General features: G+C 40.1%; 1 protein-coding gene across 1 annotated transcript in view; it reads left to right on the top strand.

The window, feature by feature from the left end:
• The window catches only part of LOC134793369 (protein Spindly), a 54,219-nt gene that overhangs the window by 9,101 nt on the left and 23,723 nt on the right, over positions 1 to 21,395 (top strand). The window contains exon 6 of the mRNA XM_063764931.1: positions 178 to 422. Coding sequence (XP_063621001.1) covers positions 178 to 421 — 244 coding nt within the window. The 3' untranslated portion in view covers position 422. The remainder of the gene's footprint in view (positions 1 to 177; positions 423 to 21,395) is intronic.

Consider the following 21,395-nt stretch of genomic DNA (forward strand, 5'->3'; position numbering starts at 1 on the left):
TATATTCATATATTTCGGGGATCTCGGAAACGGCTCTAAAGATTTCGATGAAATTTGCAATATGGGGATTTTCGGGGGCGAAAAATCGATCTAGCTACTAGGTCTAATCTCTGGAAAACTCGCAAAGCTCGGGTCTCCCAGATATTGTATCTAATGAATACAACATTTATCCCTCAGAACGGAATGCGACCGCCTCCGCGCCGAAGTCCTGTCCCTGGGCGCCGGGCAGCTCGCCAGCGCGGCGCAGGTGCGCGACCTGCGCAGGAAAATAGCCCTTCTGTCCGCCCAGGGGGCTACTCTCGGCAAGCCCTCGCCTGAACCAGCCGACGGTGGCGATAAGGGCGAAGTTCCCGTGTACAAAACGGTGCAAGTTAAGAGGATGACCCCCGATGATGTTAGGAAGAAAGTCTCCTTCAATTGAGGTCAGAATTTAGAGATTTTAACTTTAAAAAAAAATAGGAATTTTACTGTGATAAGATAAGTGTAGACTTTTTTTATAAGGATCAAAATTAAGACTTCCAAATGTGGGTATCATCATTTGTAAAAGGCTACAAATATAATGACCACCAAAAAATACTTTGGTACCCTAAATAAAAAAATCATGCTTACCAAAAAAAATTACTGAACACCAAAAAAATAAGGCCTAAAAATACAAAAGTACCACCACTTTAATTATGACTGCACTTCAAATTGTATTCAAATACCAAATATATTGCATGATCACCAAAAATCATTAATGATCACCAAATCTTGAAGACCAAATTAATGCGATATTTTCACCTAAATAAACCACTATGATTACCAAAAAATTTATACATATTACCAAATAAAGTAAACTGATGCCAAAATTACTAGCCCCTCCCGCTCAACCCCCCCGTAGCCCGCACCGCATACCTACCTAACCTAATCTACTTTTCTAGTAGCATTTCGTTATGCTACTAGAAAAGTAAGTTAAACTGCTATCAGTTAAGTGGGTTAGGTTAGGTTAGCACTGCGACCCTTACAGAAACGAAATGGTACTAGAAAAGTGGGTTAGGTTAGGTTTGAACTGCGACCCTTGCAGAAAAGAAATGCTACTAGAAAAGTGGGTTAGGTTAGGTTTGAACTGCGACCCTTACAGAAACAAAATGCTACTAGAAAAGTGGGTTAGGTTAGGTTAGAACTGCAACTGTTACAGAAATAAAATGCTACTAGAAAAAGGTGACGAAGTGGATTAATTAATTTAATAGGATAACGATATATTAAATGATTGCACATTTTTAATTAAAATGTGGTTACAATTTTGTGATCATTTACTATTTTTGCGTTTACAATGATTATTTTGGAGCCATTTGCTTTAATAGGATAGCAAGATTTAAAAATTTGGTTATCATTTTACATTAAAATGGAGTTCTAATTTTGGTGGTCATTTACTATTTTTGGGTTAACAATGATTATTTTGGTGTCATTTTCTTTAATAGGATAGCAAGATGTAAAAATTTGGTTATCATTTCACATTAAAATGGGGATTGAAATTTGGTAATCATTGACTATTTTTGGGTTAATAATGATTATTTTGGTGTCATTTCCTTTAAAAGGATAGTAAAATGTAATAAAATTGGTAATCATTTCACATTAAAATGGTGTTATAATTTTGGTGATCATTCATGATTTTAGGGTGGTAAAATAGATTTTTTTGGTATTAAATTTTATTAAATCTGGTGATCAGTTAAATAGCAGCCTTTGTAAAATCGATATGTCAGAAAAATAAAACAAAGCGAATCTTACTAAATATTGTTAAATTTCAAGAAAAAATAGTGTATGTTTGACCTTTTGAAAAATACTCCTACACATTCAACATTTTAAAATTATATAACAATACTTATATATGTTAGGTACATTAATAACGTTGGACAATTAACACTACTTCACTGTATACGGATACATACAGGCAGCAGTAGAAGTTGCTAAGTGGGCGAGGTGTTCAGAATTACCTTGACGCGCTCTTATTAATCTTATTTTTTATCATAAAGTCACGTCAAGATCTTTTAGAACACCTCGCCCGCTTAGCACCTTTTGCTGCTGACTGTACAGTACATACACCGTGTTTTTTTTTATTTCCGTTAATTTCAAGGGTGCATTCCTGAGCTTAAATCAAGTAACTTTCTCAAAGACACCGATGTTCTAATTAACTCCATTTCGGAGATAATCAATAATTTATTTTTTTCCTATAAGGCCTCTACAAGCGTGTACACTTGCCTTAGGGCCGGTTTACATATTGATTAGTGTTTAGAATGAGTTCATACATTTGCTACTAAACTTAAGTACAATCTCGGTCGATCGATGTTCGAAATCGAAATAACATTGATATGTCACAGATTTCAATTGTTTGGTTGAGTTAAATGTAATGCCCGTGTTACACAACGCTATATGCTACATTTAATTACTTTTTAAACTTAATTTTTTTTACATAAGAAAAGTAATGATTTTTTTTTTATTAACTATGCCATTTAGTTCTCTTAGGGCCACTTGCACCATTCCACTAACCCGGGGTTAACCGGTTAAACCTGGAGTTACCATGGTTACCAATACAATTTGACACTGGATTAACGGTTTAACCGGTTAATCCCGGGTTAGTGGGATGGTGCAAGTGGCACTTAAACGTACTTAACCATATCCCGAAGTTAACGGAATTCAATAAAAACACGGTGTATAACCTATATTATAATGTGTACTCGGGCTCTGGCATACCAACTTTGTCAGCGGAAAAAGGCGGCAAAAGTTAAAAAATGTATGGTTGACCTGCCATAGGAAATTAGAATTTCGCGTTCATATGCAATATTAGCATTGACAGTTAGGAAGCTTTTATCAACAAGTCCATTAGTTTGAATTTCTATGTACCTACTTAAAAACACTTCAAAATTAACTAACATCATTATGCAAAATCAAAAAATAAAAATAATAATCTTCGAGCGAACTATGTATATCCTCATTTTCCCATTGACATTTATTTTAGTGTATTCATAATAATAAGTGCCTTAGTTATTAAACTTATTAAGTTGGTATACCTAAATAAATAAGTTTAATGCGTTTTTATACAAATCTGTTTTTAATTTATTCCCTGTTCAAATTCCATGGTCTATCATGGTCATTATATTATGTCAGTCCAGAACAAAGAGTGATTAAAAGAAGAGGTGTAAAGTCTTGATCTTGCATATCCGAGCGATAGAGAGGCAGATAAAGAAATGTCGTTTGGCGGTAGGGCCTCAGCTCAGAGCCTCAGACCTCATAAAGCGCTATGGGCCACCCCACACTAGCGTCTTTTGAGCGTCGTCGCTGCGCAGTTGCGCCAACGTTGCGTCGAGCAGCAGCCATAGAGTAGACTAGCCGCCGACGCTCGGGAGCCGCTAGTGTGGGGTCGCCCATAATGTAGATGTAGTGCACAATAGGGTATTTTCCTACTAGTCAAATCAGTTATAGTTACACCAAGAAAAGTCTGCAGCGATTTTGATAGCCCCCGCAGTGCAAGTGTTATTTACAAGTCATAATTTCATAGAAGTTTGACATTTAAAATGACACTTGCACTGCGTGGGCTATCAAAATCGCTGCAGACTTTTCTCGGTTTGACTCTACTTTTTTAGAACTGTCAAAACGAGTATTAGCAACTCGTTTTGACAGTTCTAAAAAAGTAGAGTCAATTGGAATTTATATGAAACATTACATCGTGACGTCACGGTCAACTCACCTACTTTTTATATTTCTATCCGATTTATTAAATAGAACTTGTGTTTAAAAATAACTCCTATCTGTGTTTTTCTAATAAACACTGCTTTATTTCATGCATGGTGCAAAATAATTTATTTTAAATACAGTATAATACCCTATTGTTTTCCATCGTATTTTCACGGAATTTAAATTATGCACTACATCTGTTCCTGTAGGTACCTACCTAAACAATCTCATCCCAGAGAGTGCACAATGTATACAATGGTCACTAATGCATATGATTTTCACCCGGCGACGCTTGACGAACTGTCGCATTTTCTCCTCGTGTTGCGTAAGCGTTATTAAACTAACGTAGTACGAGATCCGACTGAGAGTGTTGTACGTTCATTAGGTATTTTGAATATATTGCTTGATTGCTATTGTTTGTAATATTTGATACCGCTCGATAGAAAGACTATTATCATATCATTATTCAGTTTATGCTGTTATCACGTTGGTAAACGAGTCCCTCATATGCCCGCTGATTTTTAAAATTCTTGAAATAATGCAAACTTACGTTGTTATCCACGACTACAACCAGTGTAGCCTAAGATGTCCAACTCGAATCGACCGACGACGTAATCCTCTAACCGGCGGGGGGGTCACGGCGGCACCTATACAAATTTTGCAAATATATGCTATCTTGTAAAGTTTTTGTCGGCAAATATCACGTATTTTTTTTTCTGGCAATTTTTTTTATAAAAATGCGAGAAAAAAGGATCAGAACACCTGAGAGCTGGTTCCCACCGACGTCCAGTTTTTTGCGGGTATGGTTTTTTGCAGGATCCCGTTTTAGTAGTATAGGTGCTAATATAGTAACTTTCACACGAGGATTCTGTTTGCGGGATCCTGCAAAAACCGTACCCGCAAAAAACTGGACGTCAGTGGGAAACAGCTCTGACGCAATTAATGAACAGCCCCCAACCTGCCGCCGTGGGATGTACCTAGTAATTGCATTCGTGGCGGGATGGAGCGTGTTTTTCTTGATTCTGTTTAAAACACTATTACTTATTCTGTGATTATAATAAAATTGTGGTTAGATCTCGGACTAAATCGTTTTTGTATAGGAAGAGAGCCGATACATCACCGTCAGCCGTCACACCTCGCCGGTGCCGATACTGATCGGAATACGCGATTAGACATATTTATGATGATAAATTTATTTCGTAAAAGTCAACGCCTATGGTAATAGGCCTGATGACAAATTTTGAAAACCCTTTTAATATCGTCGGTACACTTGTATTAGTTCCGAAAAACACTATATTTCAGTTATACTCATAAGATTTAACATAGATAATTGCATTTTATTATAGCTAGTTTAAACTTCGCGCGAAAACGCCTCGCATGCCATTTGTGACGTCATTATTTAGTTGGTGGTAGGGTGGTAGATATTGTTTACATACTTACAGTTACGAATTTCCCTTGAATCCGAATGATATTGTTAATTCAGCACCATATATTACGATTAGGGATGATAAATACATTACAAAAATTTATCACAATAACTCATTTTACACAAAAACTCTCACACGGTTGCAGTTTAAGATGAATTATTTAGATACATGTACATTTTGAGTGAAAATCACCGAACGCCGGTTTTACTTTTTAATTTTTCATTTTTTCTAGTTACGACAGCCAACATGGCAATGATAGTTCCATTCAGCCAAATAATTAAAAATGTTTGTTGTTGAAATATCGTATTATTTAGCATTTTATTTAAGTAATAACAAATAGATATCTACTTTATATCGTGTAATAATATTTTTGTGACGTAATAAATGTTTAGTGGCGAAATAACATTTTTTTTGCACCTTTCGAACTCTTTGGTGCCCACGTATAGATTTCGGTCAATGAGGTTGTCTATGTTGCTCTAAGAAATATGTTATGGATTGATGACGTCACTGTTTGGAACGTTTCTGATTGGCGTTTCAGTAAAAATGGCCGATTGGAGAATTTTGCACTTTTATTTTATTGAATATATTAATAATCCTTCAGTTTATACTGAGATTGGGCCATTTTTTAGAATCATATTAACATATATGTTTCGTTGAAACCATTATTTCCATGATTCTTTGTTACTTGCAACAGGCCTATTACATGCTAGTCAATAAAGTAGTCAATCAACTAAGGGCCAGTTGCACCAACCACCGTTAACAGACCGATCAACGCCACGCAGCAGTGATCTATGAAACTTCCCATTCAATAAAATTTAGCGAACGCTTTAACGGTGACAGACCATTGACGTATTATATCTATGGACTGGCCTTACGGGCACTAAAAATGGTACTAGTTCAGCGGTGTGACTCACCAATTCGAGCCAATCGCGCAGCCTAACGCAGCTAGTTGCGACCAATCGCGCGCGTGATGCGAACTGATCAACCAATCGCGCGCGTGATGCGAACTCATCGACCAATCGCGTTGTAGCGGTGTCACACCGCTGCACTGGCCCCATTCTTATTACCCGTAAGGCCAGTCCTGAGATTTTATACATCAATGTGACAGACGGTTTGGTGCAACCGACCCTTAGTCTTCAATAGAGTCCGTCCAAGCTAACTTTGCACCGATTTGATTGGGAGAGGGGAGGGTCATTACATTATAGACGTCATATTTTCATACAAATAAATACCTAAATAAAGACATAAATACCTACTACTAATATATTATGGCAATTTATAAATTGTAAACACAGACGTCAATAAAAAGAAAAAAAAAACCGGCCAAGTGCGAGTCGGACTCGCGTTTCTAGGGTTCCGTACATAAGTCCGACTCACACTTGACTGCACATTTCTATAGGTAAAGAACTATTTGGTGTATTTTTTTCAAAATTTTAGAACCAGTAGTTTCGGAGATAAAGGGGGGGGGGGGGGGGTAATTTTTTGGCTACTTTCTTAAATAACTTCGAACTTATGTATTTTAAAATTATAAAAAAACATGCCCTTCTTTGGGTCACTAATTTACATATGTGTACCAAATTTCAACTTAATTGGTCCAGTAGTTTCCGAGAAAAGAGGCTGTGACAGACGGACAGACAGACAGACGCACGAGTGATCCTATAAGGGTTCCGTTTTTTCCTTTTGAGGTAGGGAACCCTAAAAAAGGAAAAATATAATATTTATAAATATATATAAATTTAATTTCTGAAATAAATAATTATTTAATTTAATTTAATAAATGATTAGGTACTAGATATGAGCGCCGCGCCGGCGCGCCGCCGCCGCCGACAAAATTTACGCGCCGCCGCCGCCGACGCTGCCCTATCGGCGTGGCATCGGCGTGACCTTGTTAGATACTACTACTTTCAGAATCAGATAATATATATTTTATCTAGTTTAGATCTTTAACGGCGCCAGTCTGAATAGCTTATAGACATTCAAAAGGTATTTTAGGTCCATATAATTCTAAAATATCGATGGTAAATTCAAACTTTTCTGTTTGGTAACCGCGCTACTAGTGTAATGACTAATTTTGCCAGCTGGCTAGCTCATCCGTCATTCACCGCGAATTCAATTATTGCAAGCATGGTTTAAATGTCTTAAAAAGGTGTAAAAGGGGGTAAATTTCAGATATTAAGCGTTTTCACGCCCAAAGGTCCGGCCGTTGGCTTTGCACGGAAGGCATCGGAAACGGAATCAGGTCTCATTTTAAGCTTGGCAATTGTTCAAATTTCAAGCTTTGCTCTCTCGCAGACCAATCTTTGGCCTCGCATCGCTCGCATAGAAGTAAGCTGCTATCTGAACCTCCAAGTTTTCGGCCCTGTTTGGAGCGTAACTTTTGGCCTCGCTTTTAAAATGCTTGGTTCTTCTCCAATCTTAGCTCCACTGCAGCACGGCCTTTGGCCTCGCACGAATGCACCTACAGGAGAGCCCCAGAGGTCTTTAACACTGTGGCCACGGTCTTTATCGGCCTTCGGTCTTGCTTACACTGGACCAATTCCAAGCTCTGTCCTCTTGCAGCTTGGCCTTCGGCCTCGCACAGAAGCGCGCCGTAATCGGCACTCCGCGCATTCGGCCGTCAGCCAAGCTCACACTTGGCGTTCGATTCTAAGCTGTATGCTTACCTGCAGCTCAGCCTCTGGCCTCGGATGGGAAGGCGTCGGAATCTGGTCTTCGGTGTTAGGTGGAGCTCGGCCTTGGGCCTCACTTTTTGACATAAACCGGTTTGTTGGGTCGATATTGGTTAATAACGGAGCTTGATTTTCCTCACTTCGGCTCTTTGGACAGTCGACCAGATGTTTCCCTGATACAGTCAATCCGCTACTTTTTACTTAGCACAATAGATAAGGACCTCGCAAAGATCTTCCGGCCAGGGCTTCGCCAAGATTAAGACCGCCTCTGATGCCGCTCGATACCGTTTATACTATATAAAACTTTTTTCGTACCTTTATTCAATAAATTTTGCTTGCAATTGAAAAATGCACTTATTTTATAACTTTCTTACAGCAAAAACGTGTAAATTCGGCAAAATTTTGGTGTGAATTCTTTTTCATTAATCAAAGGTGTTTCAAGGCCACGCCGCCGATTCGCCGCCGCCGCCGACCGATTTTGACCGGCGCGCCGCCGCCGGCTAAATGCCTATCGGCGCTCATATCTATTAGGTACGTCAAGTGTAAAAATGTGTGCACACATCTTACTCAAAAATATGTCCCATAGCTCTTATGTCGGCGAATTAAGAACTATGGGTCATATTTTCGAGTAAGTTGTATGCACTAATATTTTTACACTCGACTGTACAGTCGCCATCAGATGTATCGGAGCGGCCAAGGTGCTCACAAATATCTGAACACGCCTCTATTGTCAAGGCGTTAGAGTGCGTGTTCAGATATTTTTGAGCACCTTGGCCGCTCCGATATATATGATGGCGACTGTACATTGCCACAGTTTGTCATTTAAAATGCCACGCAGTGTTATTTATTTAACTTTATTTCACAGTAAAAATTGTACAAAAGGCGAACTTAATGCCAGAAGGCATTCTCTACCAGTTAACCCTCGTTATCTGGGTCCGACTGTACTACAGGCGACTTATCCATGCCAAATTGCAACTTTCGATGAATATCACGAAGCAAAGCCGCGGGCGAGGCGGGCGACCAGACAGACAGACGGACATGGCGCAGCTATACATAGGTTCCTAGTTGACTACGGAACCCTTATATGGGCTAACCTTAAAAGGACCGATTTTCTATTTTGTTGTTACATATATATGTGTACTTTATATTAATGTAAATTTATTTCGGGCGGGTTCAAATCCTGGCTCGTACCAATGAGTTTTTCGGAACTTATGTACGAAATATCATTTGATATTTGCCACTTGCTTTTCGGTGAAGGAAAACATCGTGAGGAAACCTGCATACATCCGCGAAGAAATTCAAAGGTATATGTGAAGTCCCCAATCCGCATTGGGCCAGCGTGGGGACTATAGCCCAAGCCCTCTTGCGAGTGAGAGGCCTCTGTGCCCAGCAGTGGGACGTATATAGGCTGAATGATGATGATGATGATGATGATAAATTTATTTGTGTGTTGTTGGCGTACGTGTCGCCATCAACTTAAGTCAGGTCCCCACAGAAAACCAGCGCCACGGTTCGCCGCGGCATTATGCTGAGTGGGGATCCTATTTTAGCGTCCAAATGTCTTTTATGTCTGCATGCCTTTCTTTTTTTTCATGTACGTTGTAGTGGCATTAGGGGTCATCCATTAATTACATCACACGTTTAGGGGGAGGGAGGGGGTCAAGAAAATGTGACATGTTGTGACAAGGGGGAGGGGGGAGTCATAAACTTTGTGACGTCACTTTAACTCCATCAGCATACATCGGATTCTAGGGGGCAAATTGAATGACGGGATCAATATCCGTCATACAATTTGCCCCCTAGAATCCGATGTTTGTTCATCAGTAACCGAAAATGTATTTAAATTATTTTATACGGTAATTATCATTTAAATAACAAGTTTTTGAAACGATAATCGTTTTTTTGGTTATTTTTATTTCTTAATCAGTTTTGGGTTATAATATTACTAATATTTCTTTTGTCAAAAATATTTTGATAAAATATTAAATAAATATTTGCCGATTTCGTTGAAGAAATGTGACGTCACACCAGGGGGGAGGGGTTTGCCAAATGTGACCAAGTGTGACAAGGAGGGGGGGAGGGGTAAAAAAACCTAGAAATTCGTGTGACGTAATTAATGGATGACCCCTTAAAGTATTTCTTATTATAACCAAATTTCAACTAAATCGTGCACCAGCGCCGTTGCTACAACGCGCAGGCGGGACAGTTCCTATTGACAAAGTTTGTTGTGCAGTTGCATACAAAATTCCACCCCTTTAAGGGCTGATTTCTGTGATAAAAACTATCCTATGTCCTTCCTCGGGACTCAAACAATTCTATACCAAATTTCATCTAAATCAGTTCAGCGGTTTAAGCGTGAAGAGGTAACAGACAGACAGACAGACTTCCTTTTATAATATTAAGTATGGAAGTATGGATAAGCTTTTCTTATATAAAATGCATTTCTTCTTCTTCTATTTCTTCATATATATAAAATTTGGTAGATATATCTAGTGGTCCTTATCCCTAAGCGCAATTTCACCGGTTTATTTAAAAAATAATCCACGATATTTTTTTTCAGGCAAGTTTTGAGTTCGTATTTATTCTGCTTAAAATGAGAAGCTTTTTAATAAACAACCCAAATTTTTACGAATTCTAAAAAAAATGCGGCGCCAAAATAAAAATCGGCCCAAAAAATAAAGACAAGCACTTTCGTAATTGCATTTTTCCGCGTTATTAGTAGTAAAAACAGTAAAAAGCATGCGATATCTCCAGCCGAACATATCAATTATAGACAGTATTATGCTTCTGTACTGCGGTTGCCCGCATTAGAGAGAGCAGAGTATACGAATAAACAGTAGTTTCTTTTCATAGTAGGTAAGGTATTGTGGTGTACTTACAGTCAAGTGTAAAAATATGGGTGCATACAACTTACTTTAAAAATGTGTCCCATAGTTCTTTATTTGCTGACATAAGAGTTATGGGTCATATTTTTGAGTATGATAATGAGTGCACACTTGACTGTATTTAAGTTTTGACTGTACTCAAGTTACACCTCGCTTGGTTGACTTGGCGCAAATACAATTTAAATCGAGTTTTGAACTCCTATAGAAATAAAAGAAAGTTGGGAACTTTCTTTCAATTTCACAAGCTAAAGCCCCACAAACCAATTCAAAAATAATGCCCCGGGTGACCTGGGTTTTACGAGGATATCTAGACTAGACCTAAATAAATAGTGATAAGGTGTTCTAATTGTTACTTTTGTAACTGTCTTCGATTTTTTGGTATTTTGACTTACGCAATTAATGTAGGTATATAAATATAAAATATGCGGTATGTTATATGTATTACGATTATAAGTCTGGAACGAGTTAAAAAAAACAACTAGAGTCGGACCAAGAAAAGTCTGCAGCGGATTTGATAGCCCACGCAGTGCATTTATACGTGCATTTATACGTCATAATTTCATAGAAGTTTGACGTTTAAAATAACACGTGCACTGCGTGGGCTATCAAATCTGCTGCAGACTTTTCTTGGTCTGACTCTAACTCCCTCTCACGCTTTACTCTGTTTAAGTTGGTGCAAAAAGTCAGCTTAGACAGCCTACATAAATAAATAAAAAAATTAAAATTAAAAAAAGCCTTTAATTCCACATATGAACAATACTTAAAGATATTAAATTATAGCTAACACACTTAATTATTAATTTTATAAAAAAAAACGTAATTATTATCACTATGATTGGTGGACCTCTTTGCGAGTAAATGCCTCCCCCAGCCTCCGCCATTCTGAGCGGTCCTGCGCTACCTCTTGCCATTTGTGCGGTATGGTGTCGGTGACGTCATCGACCCATCTTGTGGTTGGTCTGCCAGATTCTCTTTTTCCTTGTGGCCCTTTCCAAAGTGTCACACGTTTGGTCCATTTTTGGTCGCTCATCCTGAGGATCGCGAAGTTGGAATCTCGACACAATGCGAATTTTAATTCGTTTGTGGTGAGCGTTCCGACTGAACATCTAACGACCTTCACCAAGGAGGAATTTTGGCCAAAGGGTGTCAAGTTCCGGCGGTCCTGCGGCCGGCTCCCTGACACTGCGGGGTTGCGTAATGCATCGCAGCCATAATGTGATTTGTAGTGTTTAGTTTTAAAATATATTTTTATAATATGTATGCTAGTTTTAAGGTATTTATGTATGGGCCACTAGTTGCTTGTAATAAATAATACAATTTTTCATTTCATTTCATTCTTTTTTGTGTTCCTCACTCTGTCTAGTTTTTAAAAGTTTAGTATGCTTCTTTCTTGGACTCTTTGGCAAGTTTGAAACTTGTGTCGTATGTCTTTGGTGGATGGACTACATAAATTAGATAAACTACTTGTTTTCTTCTCTACTATGCCCAGTCGGCATAACGAATTACATGCGATTACTCATCACTTTTGCGCCGTGTCGAATGTATTAATGTATATTAACGGCTAGAAATCGGTTTAAACTGTTTTTAAACAAAAGCTACCGTGTAATGATGTAAGTTAAATTAGAGCTGAAGCTAAAGACATAACCCTTTTCTTCAGAAGTCGTATAGGTAGGTATTTAGACTAAGGCCTGAGCCCCACTGCTGCGCACGCTACATCCACGGCCCATGTTTTAATACAAACCGTGGGCAAGCCCACGAAATTTTGTATAGGAACGTGGGTCGTGTACATAGCGTGCACAGCAGTGGGGCTCCGGCCTAACAGTGACAGAGCCATGAACCAGAGAACCATGGCCATCCCATCGCCATCCCGCCGTGCCATAGGCCATCCGACCCCAGTACCCTCTACACGCTGGCCCGTCTTAATGGGCCAGTATGATGGCCCATCGTGTAGAGGAGCCATTAGTCGAAGATGTGGACAAACGCAGAGTTAGAAGCGACGAGAAAGCTTGTAGACTGTCTTACCTGATAGACAGACTCATGGTATAATAATATACTCCGCCTGGTACTCCATTCCGAGATTCGCGTATGACCTAACTGACACGCGCCTACGTCATCATGCTGTTTACAGGTTCTCAAACTTTGAAATGTGGGAGAATTTTAACCAATGGTGAAAATTATTTTAACGGCATTAATTTTAAGTTATTCATGTAGAAACATAGTAAAATAAAACAAATCTAATGTATTAAATTAAACTTTATTTATCTATACAAGACAAACGTTTAAAAAACTAATTCACAGTTACACATTAATTACCAAGCTTACGACGTGAAAAGTTTGGAAAACACTGCGACTGCTGACACTGAGCGAGAAGGAAATAACAATTAACACGCGTTCGACAAGGATGACGGTCAGGGCATGAAGTTATCTAGATCCGAATTGTCAAATGTCCACAGCGCTATCCTGTGTTGCCAGTAGTATAAACAGAATTACCCGAAAGTCTGAAATTTCTTTCGTGAATCGGAAGATATTGCTAACGAGTAATTAAAAATGACGTGTTATTGTAAAATTTAAGCTAAAATACATATAAATGAAAATTATAAAATTATAAAGAAATATTTTAACTTATTAACCATAGGTATAACGTACCCATGTAACATGTTATGTTGAAATAAAGTGGCAATGTTATTGTGACGTAATCGCGTGTCACTCTGGGAATGGAAGACCATGTTTTATTAGACCATGGACAGACTCTTCTCACATTGACCTTAAAATCTCTCTCCTTGTCTAAAAAGTCCCTCCCTGTCCCTGTTTAAAGTCTGTTTATAAATAGACACCTTCCTATTGTTTTCCTCTATCTCTAACCGAGTCACGTCTGTATGGTAGGTGTTTAACCATACAGATTTTGAGGTGATTCACTTAACTTGATCACTTTTAATGTTTCAGTGATTAGGTACAATCGCCAATGTCGCCATCAGATATACCTACCTATCCGTGAGGCCAAGGCGCTCACAAATATCTGCGGCGGTAGCACGGTCGCATTATTATCGATTGTCACCATGCCTGTCACGTTCTAACAAGTATGTAAGTGCGATAGGGACGCCCATAGTGACAGGCGATAAAAATGGAACCGTGCTGCGCCCGCTGAACACGCTTCTATTGCCAAGGGCGTTAGAGTGCGTGTTCAGATATTTTTGAGCACCTCGGCCGCTCCTATATATCTGATGGCGAGTGTACCTTTGCTTAACCATCGCATAAGGGGCCACTAGATAGTAACATTGTAACATCCACTCAGCACGTGCATATACTGGACGACTGCACGTGCTCGTGCTGCAGGGGACCATCGAGTGCGCCGACTTCTGGCCGAAGGGTGTCGTGTTTCGGAGGTTCCGGGGCAAACTGCCGAATCCGACACAAGACAAGACTATTCAACGAAGCCACGCCGTTTTGTCGGTTAAATAGTGTTTAGTTTTTTAAGTTTATAAAAATGCATATGTATATGTTAGTCTGTAAGGTATTTGTAATATGGTAGCGGATGGTGCTGGGCCTAACATACGGCGTTGCATGAACAAGAGATTTCCTTTGGCAGGATTGGTCCTTAGGACCCAAGGATGGATTCAAGAAGTGGAGCCACCGAGATTTTTGATGTAAATTTTTAGGGGGGGGGCTCTCAACTTGATCTTGATATCTGTATCATTTAAGCTACTAGGCCAAGTTTGGTATCGTTTTCGTATAAATCGGGGGTATCGAATTCATTTCTGATATCATATTGACACCATTCCGAAGTAAAAACACAATAAAATATGAAAAAATACTTTTTTTTTAATTCCTCTTCACGCTTAAACTGCTGAACCAATGTAGTTAAAATTTGGTACAGAGATAGTTTGAGTCCCAGGGAATAACATAGCATACTTTTAATCTCATAAGTCATCCCTTAAGGGTGTGAAAAGGGAGGAGGAAATTTGTATGGGGATTCAATAACCGCTGAACCGATTTAGATAAAATTTGGTATAGAGATAGTTTGAGTCCCCGGGAAGAACATCGGATAGTTTTTATTCCAAAAACATACCTTAAAAATGAAAGGTAAGGTGTAGGATTGTATGGGAAATCAATAAACGCTGAACCGACTTCGATGAAATCTTTGATTTAGTTGAAAATGATACTAAACTTCTTAAAGAATTATTAACCTCAGACGTCGCAGACGCTTAACCCCCCCCCCCCCCCCCCCCCTGCATCAAAAATCTGGGTGGCTCCACTTCTTAAATCCATCCTTGGGTCCTAAGGACCAATCCTGCCAAAGGAAATCTCTTGTTCATGCAACGCCGTGGTTGACCTTTTTATGCTCTGAGCACACTCAACGATGGGCCTTGTTGCCTGATTCAAAATGTTAAATAAATAAAATAAACATAAAATATAATAAGAGTAGATAGACCACCGCGAGATGGCGGAGAAGATCAGATCCTATCTGATGGTACGGTACGGGCAGGTCGTTTCACCTGTCAAGCGCGCCGTGCCTGCTGCGCTCCGGCGCGCATATGAGATCTAGTGATGTGCATTACACATCATTATCGAATGTATCCATATCGATAAATCTTGAAAATAATTCTGCTAGTGTTTAATTATCTTCTCTTCTTCTTGGTCCTGGTTTTTATCCCATTTTACTTGGGGTCAGCACTCCTAGTATTTTTGCGCCACATCACACGGTTGTGGGTTGTCTCCGGTACTGCATTGTTAGGTTTTAGGTCGATTTGAATAGTTTTTGCCCTGTTTACCTTCTTCTATGGCAAGTACAGCAACAAAAATAAAGTTTAATTATCTCTAGCTGTTTTATTGTAATTGTAATGGATTTTTCCCAGTTATTTCACTTAAGTAAATCTTTAATTAGCTGTGTTGTTACCTACATCAGGGGTTCCAATTGTTTTTAGTTGCTGTGCGACTTCCTTCGTATACCTATGTTCTAATTTGTTTGCGATTCGCTTGAAAATTTAGATACCGGCAATTCCTGGGCGTAGCTCCAGCCTAGACCCGTAGTTCTCAACGCACACTGATCCCAAATCGAGAAAAGAGGGACATTTTGCTTAATGCGCTATTAAAAAAATCCAGTCGATAGGGAATTTGATTTTAAAAAAAGTATGGATGAAAACTTCCAAATTATTTTTTCTCAAAAATAAAGCCGAACACTCAAACTCACTTCCGTGTTTTGGACAGTTACAATTTGAAACAGGGTTTCCTAACCTTTACGTCGACTTATTGCATGAAAGAAAGTTTTCGCGGTTGTCTTGCCCTTACGAGCCCCTAAGGTGGCTCGCACCTCTGGTACAAAACTCCGGCTCCTGTCTAGGGTGGTATTCCACCTGTCCAGTTTCTTTGTCCAATATATGTCAATGCGTCTCATTACGCAATACACATTGGACAAAGAAATTGGATGGGTGGAATACCTTAAACCCTGCGCAATAGCATCATACACATCCCTCCCCAAAAAAACCTTACTTTCACTTTATCGACAACCAACACGGCCATCCCAAAACAATCTCAAAGAAAACATCAACACATTTCCTCGCGCCACACTATCGCGAACACCGTCCGCGCATGACGTCCACAATTTTTTTCTTAAAAAAAAACTCGCTCAACTGCCAGCGACAAAAAAAAGTTAACGTTGCCTGCCAGGTAGTATCTTGGCGTGACATTAGTGATGGTAGTGATGTGACCATGTCTAGTGAGGGCAGCAGCAGATTGCGCCAATTTGGATTGTACAAGACCATAGATTCGCAGACGGCGGAGTTTCTCAAGCTGTCAAGGAAGAGGCAGATCAGGCGAGGATGTGCCTGCGCGGCTGTGTCCACTGCTATCACTGTTACTGTTGTTGTGGTGAGTTTGGAAATGTGCTAAAATATGTGAAGAATCTAAGGGAAAATGGTACAGTCAGCATCAAGTAGCGGACGATACAACGCGACAAAAGTATCTGCCACCCTCGAATACTTTCAAACAGCGGTGACAGATGTCATCTCCATACAATTTATAATCTTAAAACGCAAAATCTCGCAAAATAGTACTGAGATGATATCTGCCACCGTACCCATGTTGTGTGAAAAATAATTTAAAGATAAATCTCTATAGTTCGCGTTCAAAAGTATATGTTACAGCCTAATTGTTCTACATACATTATGTATACCTACATAGAGATCTCTTTTTGAAAAGCTGTTAAAGAATGGTAGGTACTTTTTACGCGTAGTCTGATAATCTACTTTTAATGCTGACTGTGTACCTACTAGATTTTTTTTATTTAGGTACATGTACTGTCGACGTCACAGATATGTTTACATTTTTCCTAAGGTTCAAAATTGTTAACATTTTGGCGTCGACTCTACAATACCTATATACTTACGTATTTTTTGGACATTCTTTTGAAGTTTGTGTTGTGTATTAATTAATAAAACACAGAGGACAACTGTTATCGGTTTTCCCCTGTGTTTTTCAAACGAACTTGAAAGTTAATAATCAGCCGCATAAGTAGGTAGGTACCTAGCTAGACTGAAGTGTCCAATATAATCTGCATTACGCTTTTTTTCGTACTATTAACATTGTGTCCACTTAATTAATTTCAAACACCTCACCCGTTTGTAATATGTTCGCAATAAATGACTTGTCTTGTCTTAACTTCTTTGCTGCTGTATAGCCATCAGATATATCGGAGCGGCTGAAGTGTTAACCAATATCTGAACAAAGCCTCTCGTATAAAAGGTTAAAATAAATGTTCAGATATTATTGAGCACATTGGCAGCTCCGATATATCTGATGGCGACTGTATAGTCGGCCAATGTAATTCTGTCACACGAGTTAATTACAATTAATGGCACTTAGTGTAGGCATTTGAAATTGCTGTGCTGGAATTCAAAAAACTGTCTTTGGCCGGCATTTTCTGTGGCTTTCTTTATTGGCACACATTTTTATGTTTTCCCATGGTCAGACATAGTCTGCCGCGAATCAGGGGGCCTAGCCAAGAGCCCAATAGGGGGTATTACTGCAATGTTCTGCCGCCAGAGTGCAGCACTAAGCTATTAGCTACTAAACCATAGAGTAACTTATACATACTGTGCCTTAAACTGTTCTTTGACAAGTTTTCACAGGCAATAAAATATCAAGGCGGTTTGTTAACAAGGGCCTACAGGGAAACGCGAAAAACGAAATTTAGTTACCTGCCTCTTTATCGCTCGAATATGCAAGAGTGATAGAGAGGTTAGATAACGAAATTTCGATTTTCTTGTTTCGCGGTAGACCCCCGATTGTGATGGATAGGGGTAGTGGCGCCCCCTACGCAGAGTTTTGCGTAATATTCCCTTGTACGGTCAGCCAAGACGGTGGTTTACCACTTTTCGACTCTATCAATCAGATGATAGAGTCGAAAAGTGGTAAACCACTTTCTTGGCTGACTATACATCGACATACGCCAAACGAAAAGGAATGTATGGGGATGACAAATGTTACGAAAAGTCATGTGACTATTTCCATACATTATTTAAGTTTCGATTGGCGTTTTCTATCAACGACTGTCACCTTGGCTAGGCCCCCTGGTGGTATTGTCGCCTGTTTATGTTGCGTGTTTGGTGTTACAGCAGGAGATCTAAGGTCCACCACCTTGCATTTTGGAGACAAAGCAAACCGCTTGGAACAGGTGTTCCTGGGGGAGATCTGAGCTGATTAAGCCCGGTTGCCAAGAGGTTCCCCCCAGCAGGTGGGCAGGGGAGGGGGGGTAAAAGTGCCTCCGGCGCGCCTCACTCTAAGCTTTATATCTGCATACATCTCGCAACTATATCAAGTTTGGTGTCTTTTTCGTGTAATTCGAGGATGAAGAATTCAGTTCTGTGACTAAATTTTCACTCACCCATACAAAAAATTCGAGAAATTCAAAATTCAAAAAAAATCTTTTAATTTTTTTTTCGTAAATCCTCTAAAAAAATTTAACTATGAGGATTTGCTCTAGAAAAAAAATACCTGCGAATAGCCCAGTTATTCTACTATACAGAATAGTAAACTTGTCAAACATTTTTTTTCATAACTCTGTTAAAAAAAAATGTTTTGTGTCGCGCGGCGTACCTGCATTGTAAGAGCGGTATACAGCGTTTAGGATTTTTAAGTATGTTTACATGATTTCTGATAAGTTGTTATTCTTCTGATTGTAGATTACATTAATAAATTACTTCTGTAAGTGATATATATACAAATATAAATTAAATATATAAATAAAGATGTTGGGAAAACTTTCGCCAACAGATTCGAGTTAAGTATTATAAATGTGATAAAATTAACATTATTATTTGCATGTCTTTTCCATATCTCGGGACCATGGGGTCCCGGACCTTTGGGAGGCGTACGTGGGGACGAAGCCAACAGCGCAGAGGCCCTTTAAGGCACGTTAATCAAAAAGCAAGGGATACATGTGGTCGATACTATCCCCGAACGCACAATGTGATACATCCGGAGATGGTCCCCGCCAGGTGCAAAGACTATTACAGTGCAGCACTTTTGTGCTGCGATGGGAACTAAGGTCATGGGCTATAGATTTGAAAGTTGGATGGACTGGATAATGGGCTATGGGAGAGACTAGCGGACACCTGCCGTGACAATCAGTCTCAAAATTGTAAATGACAGGTGGTGACTCGCCAACTCATTGAGTGGGCCCCGCAATGGCCGCACGCACAGTGCGACAACAGGGCAACACTTTAGAGTGGCTGTGAGGTTGTCGAGAGGTGAGTCTGCGGTAGCCAGATCCCGGTAATCCGTTCAGCAGGCCGCCGGCGTTATGACATTTTACACTTCCAACCTGGAGCATAGGTCCCGCTCTTGCGACTCCATTCTGGCCGGCTAATCAAGGCAAGCACAGAGGCGAGGGCCAGATGACAGGGCCCTCTGGAATAGGGGTCCGCGGTGTCGTCACTCACCGTCAGCTCGCCACAAGCTGCCCCCGCGGGACATTATTATTATTATTGTGGTGTTGTGGGCCTTTGAGTGTCGCATTGACCAGCATTGATTTATTGTGACGGCCCTTTAAGTTCAGTACTAATGCCTGTTGCATCCAGAAAGTTCCAGATTCTTTGGGCCGTAATGTTTTGACATTAGTAGTCCACAAGAACAAAGAATGTGCATTGCAGTCTCCTCTGACTCCTGACAGAACCTGCATGTCGCATCTTGTTTCTTGCCAATTTGAAACATATATGTTTGTTCAACTTGCAGTGTCCAGTCAGTATTCTGGTCACCGCGCAGGTTTTGTGCCTTTTGAGTCTTAAAAGCGCCTTAGCAGTTTTGATGTTGAACCCTTTGATCAGAGCTTTCGAGTGTTCTTGTCCTTTAACGAACTTCCACCAATCGATTGCTCTCGTTTCTTCTAAGTTGCTGAGCAGAGAATATGCATCTCGTTTTGTGCTTCCACAGAAGGGTTCTGAGCCGACCAGGGGTGTGTCTGCGCCCTTTCTAGCAAGTTCGTCCGCTTCTTCGTTTCCGTTAATGTCGGAGTGCCCTGGTACCCATCTAAGTGTAACTTTGTTGGAGTAAACCAGTGCATTTAGGTTTGTTTTACAATTCTGGACTAGTTTTGAGTTTGACTCAAGGGATTCTAGTGCCAGCGGAGCAGCCTGGCTGTCTGAGTTGATGTAGATAAGCTGGTGTCTTAGGTTTCTATCCAGGTTGATCTCCGCACATTTGTTGACGGCGAAGACATCTGTCTGGAAGATTGAGGCCAATGTGCCCATGCTGACGCTAGCTCAGAGCTTAGATCTCTCACCATAGATCCCACATCCTATATCATTGCCTTTCTTGGAAGCATCTGTATACCAGATGTGGCTTCCCTCTTCGACGTACATTTGGTTGTTGATCCATTTGTCTCTATGAGGTTTTTCTACTGTGTACAGTTTGGTGAGATGACATTCGGTGTGAGCGTCATCAGTGGGCATGCTAAGGGCTCTATTCGCAAAAACCCAGGCCTTTAGATTGGTTAATGCCTGAGAGCGCCATTTCCAGCAGTGCATCTAGGGCCGCTCCCGGTGTCGAGGAGTAGGCGCCTGTTACTGTTAAACAAGCCGTGCGTTGCAGGCTGTTTAGAGTGTCTATTGCTGTCTTTTGGCTGGTTTTGTTACACCAGACTGCGGAGGCGTAGGTGACAATTGGCCTCACTACCGCTGTGTATAACCACAGCAATTTGGGTCTTAAGCCCCATCTTGCTCCTGCCATTCGACAGCATGACCACATGGCCATTTTCACTTTTTGTATAATGTTTCTCAGGTGAGGGTTCCAAGTTAACTTTTGGTCAAAGGTGACCCCTAGATACTTGACCTCTGCCGAGAACGGTATTATTTGTCCATTAAGTCTTGGTTTTGTGAGTTTATCGAGCTTCCGTTTCCTTGTGAATGGTTAAATGGCTATTACAGTCTTGCTCGGATTAATGGACAAGTCATTTTCTCTACACCATTTGAATATTGTGTTTAGAGCTCCTTGCATTAGGTTGGATATTGTGTTGAGGCAAGGGCCTTTGACGATGACTACAAGGTCGTCGGCATATCCTTGTGTATCAAACTCTTGGCCTGACATGATTGTAAGAAGTTGGTCCACTGCTAGGGTCCATAATAGTGGGGATAAAACGCCTCCTTGTAGGCACCCTTTAGTGGTATAAAATTCATGCTCTATATATAGTATTGATGGTCAGAGTGGCTACT

The sequence above is a fragment of the Cydia splendana genome, chromosome 9, assembly GCF_910591565.1.
Source record: "Cydia splendana chromosome 9, ilCydSple1.2, whole genome shotgun sequence".
In the NCBI taxonomy this organism is placed as follows: Eukaryota; Metazoa; Arthropoda; class Insecta; order Lepidoptera; family Tortricidae; genus Cydia; species Cydia splendana.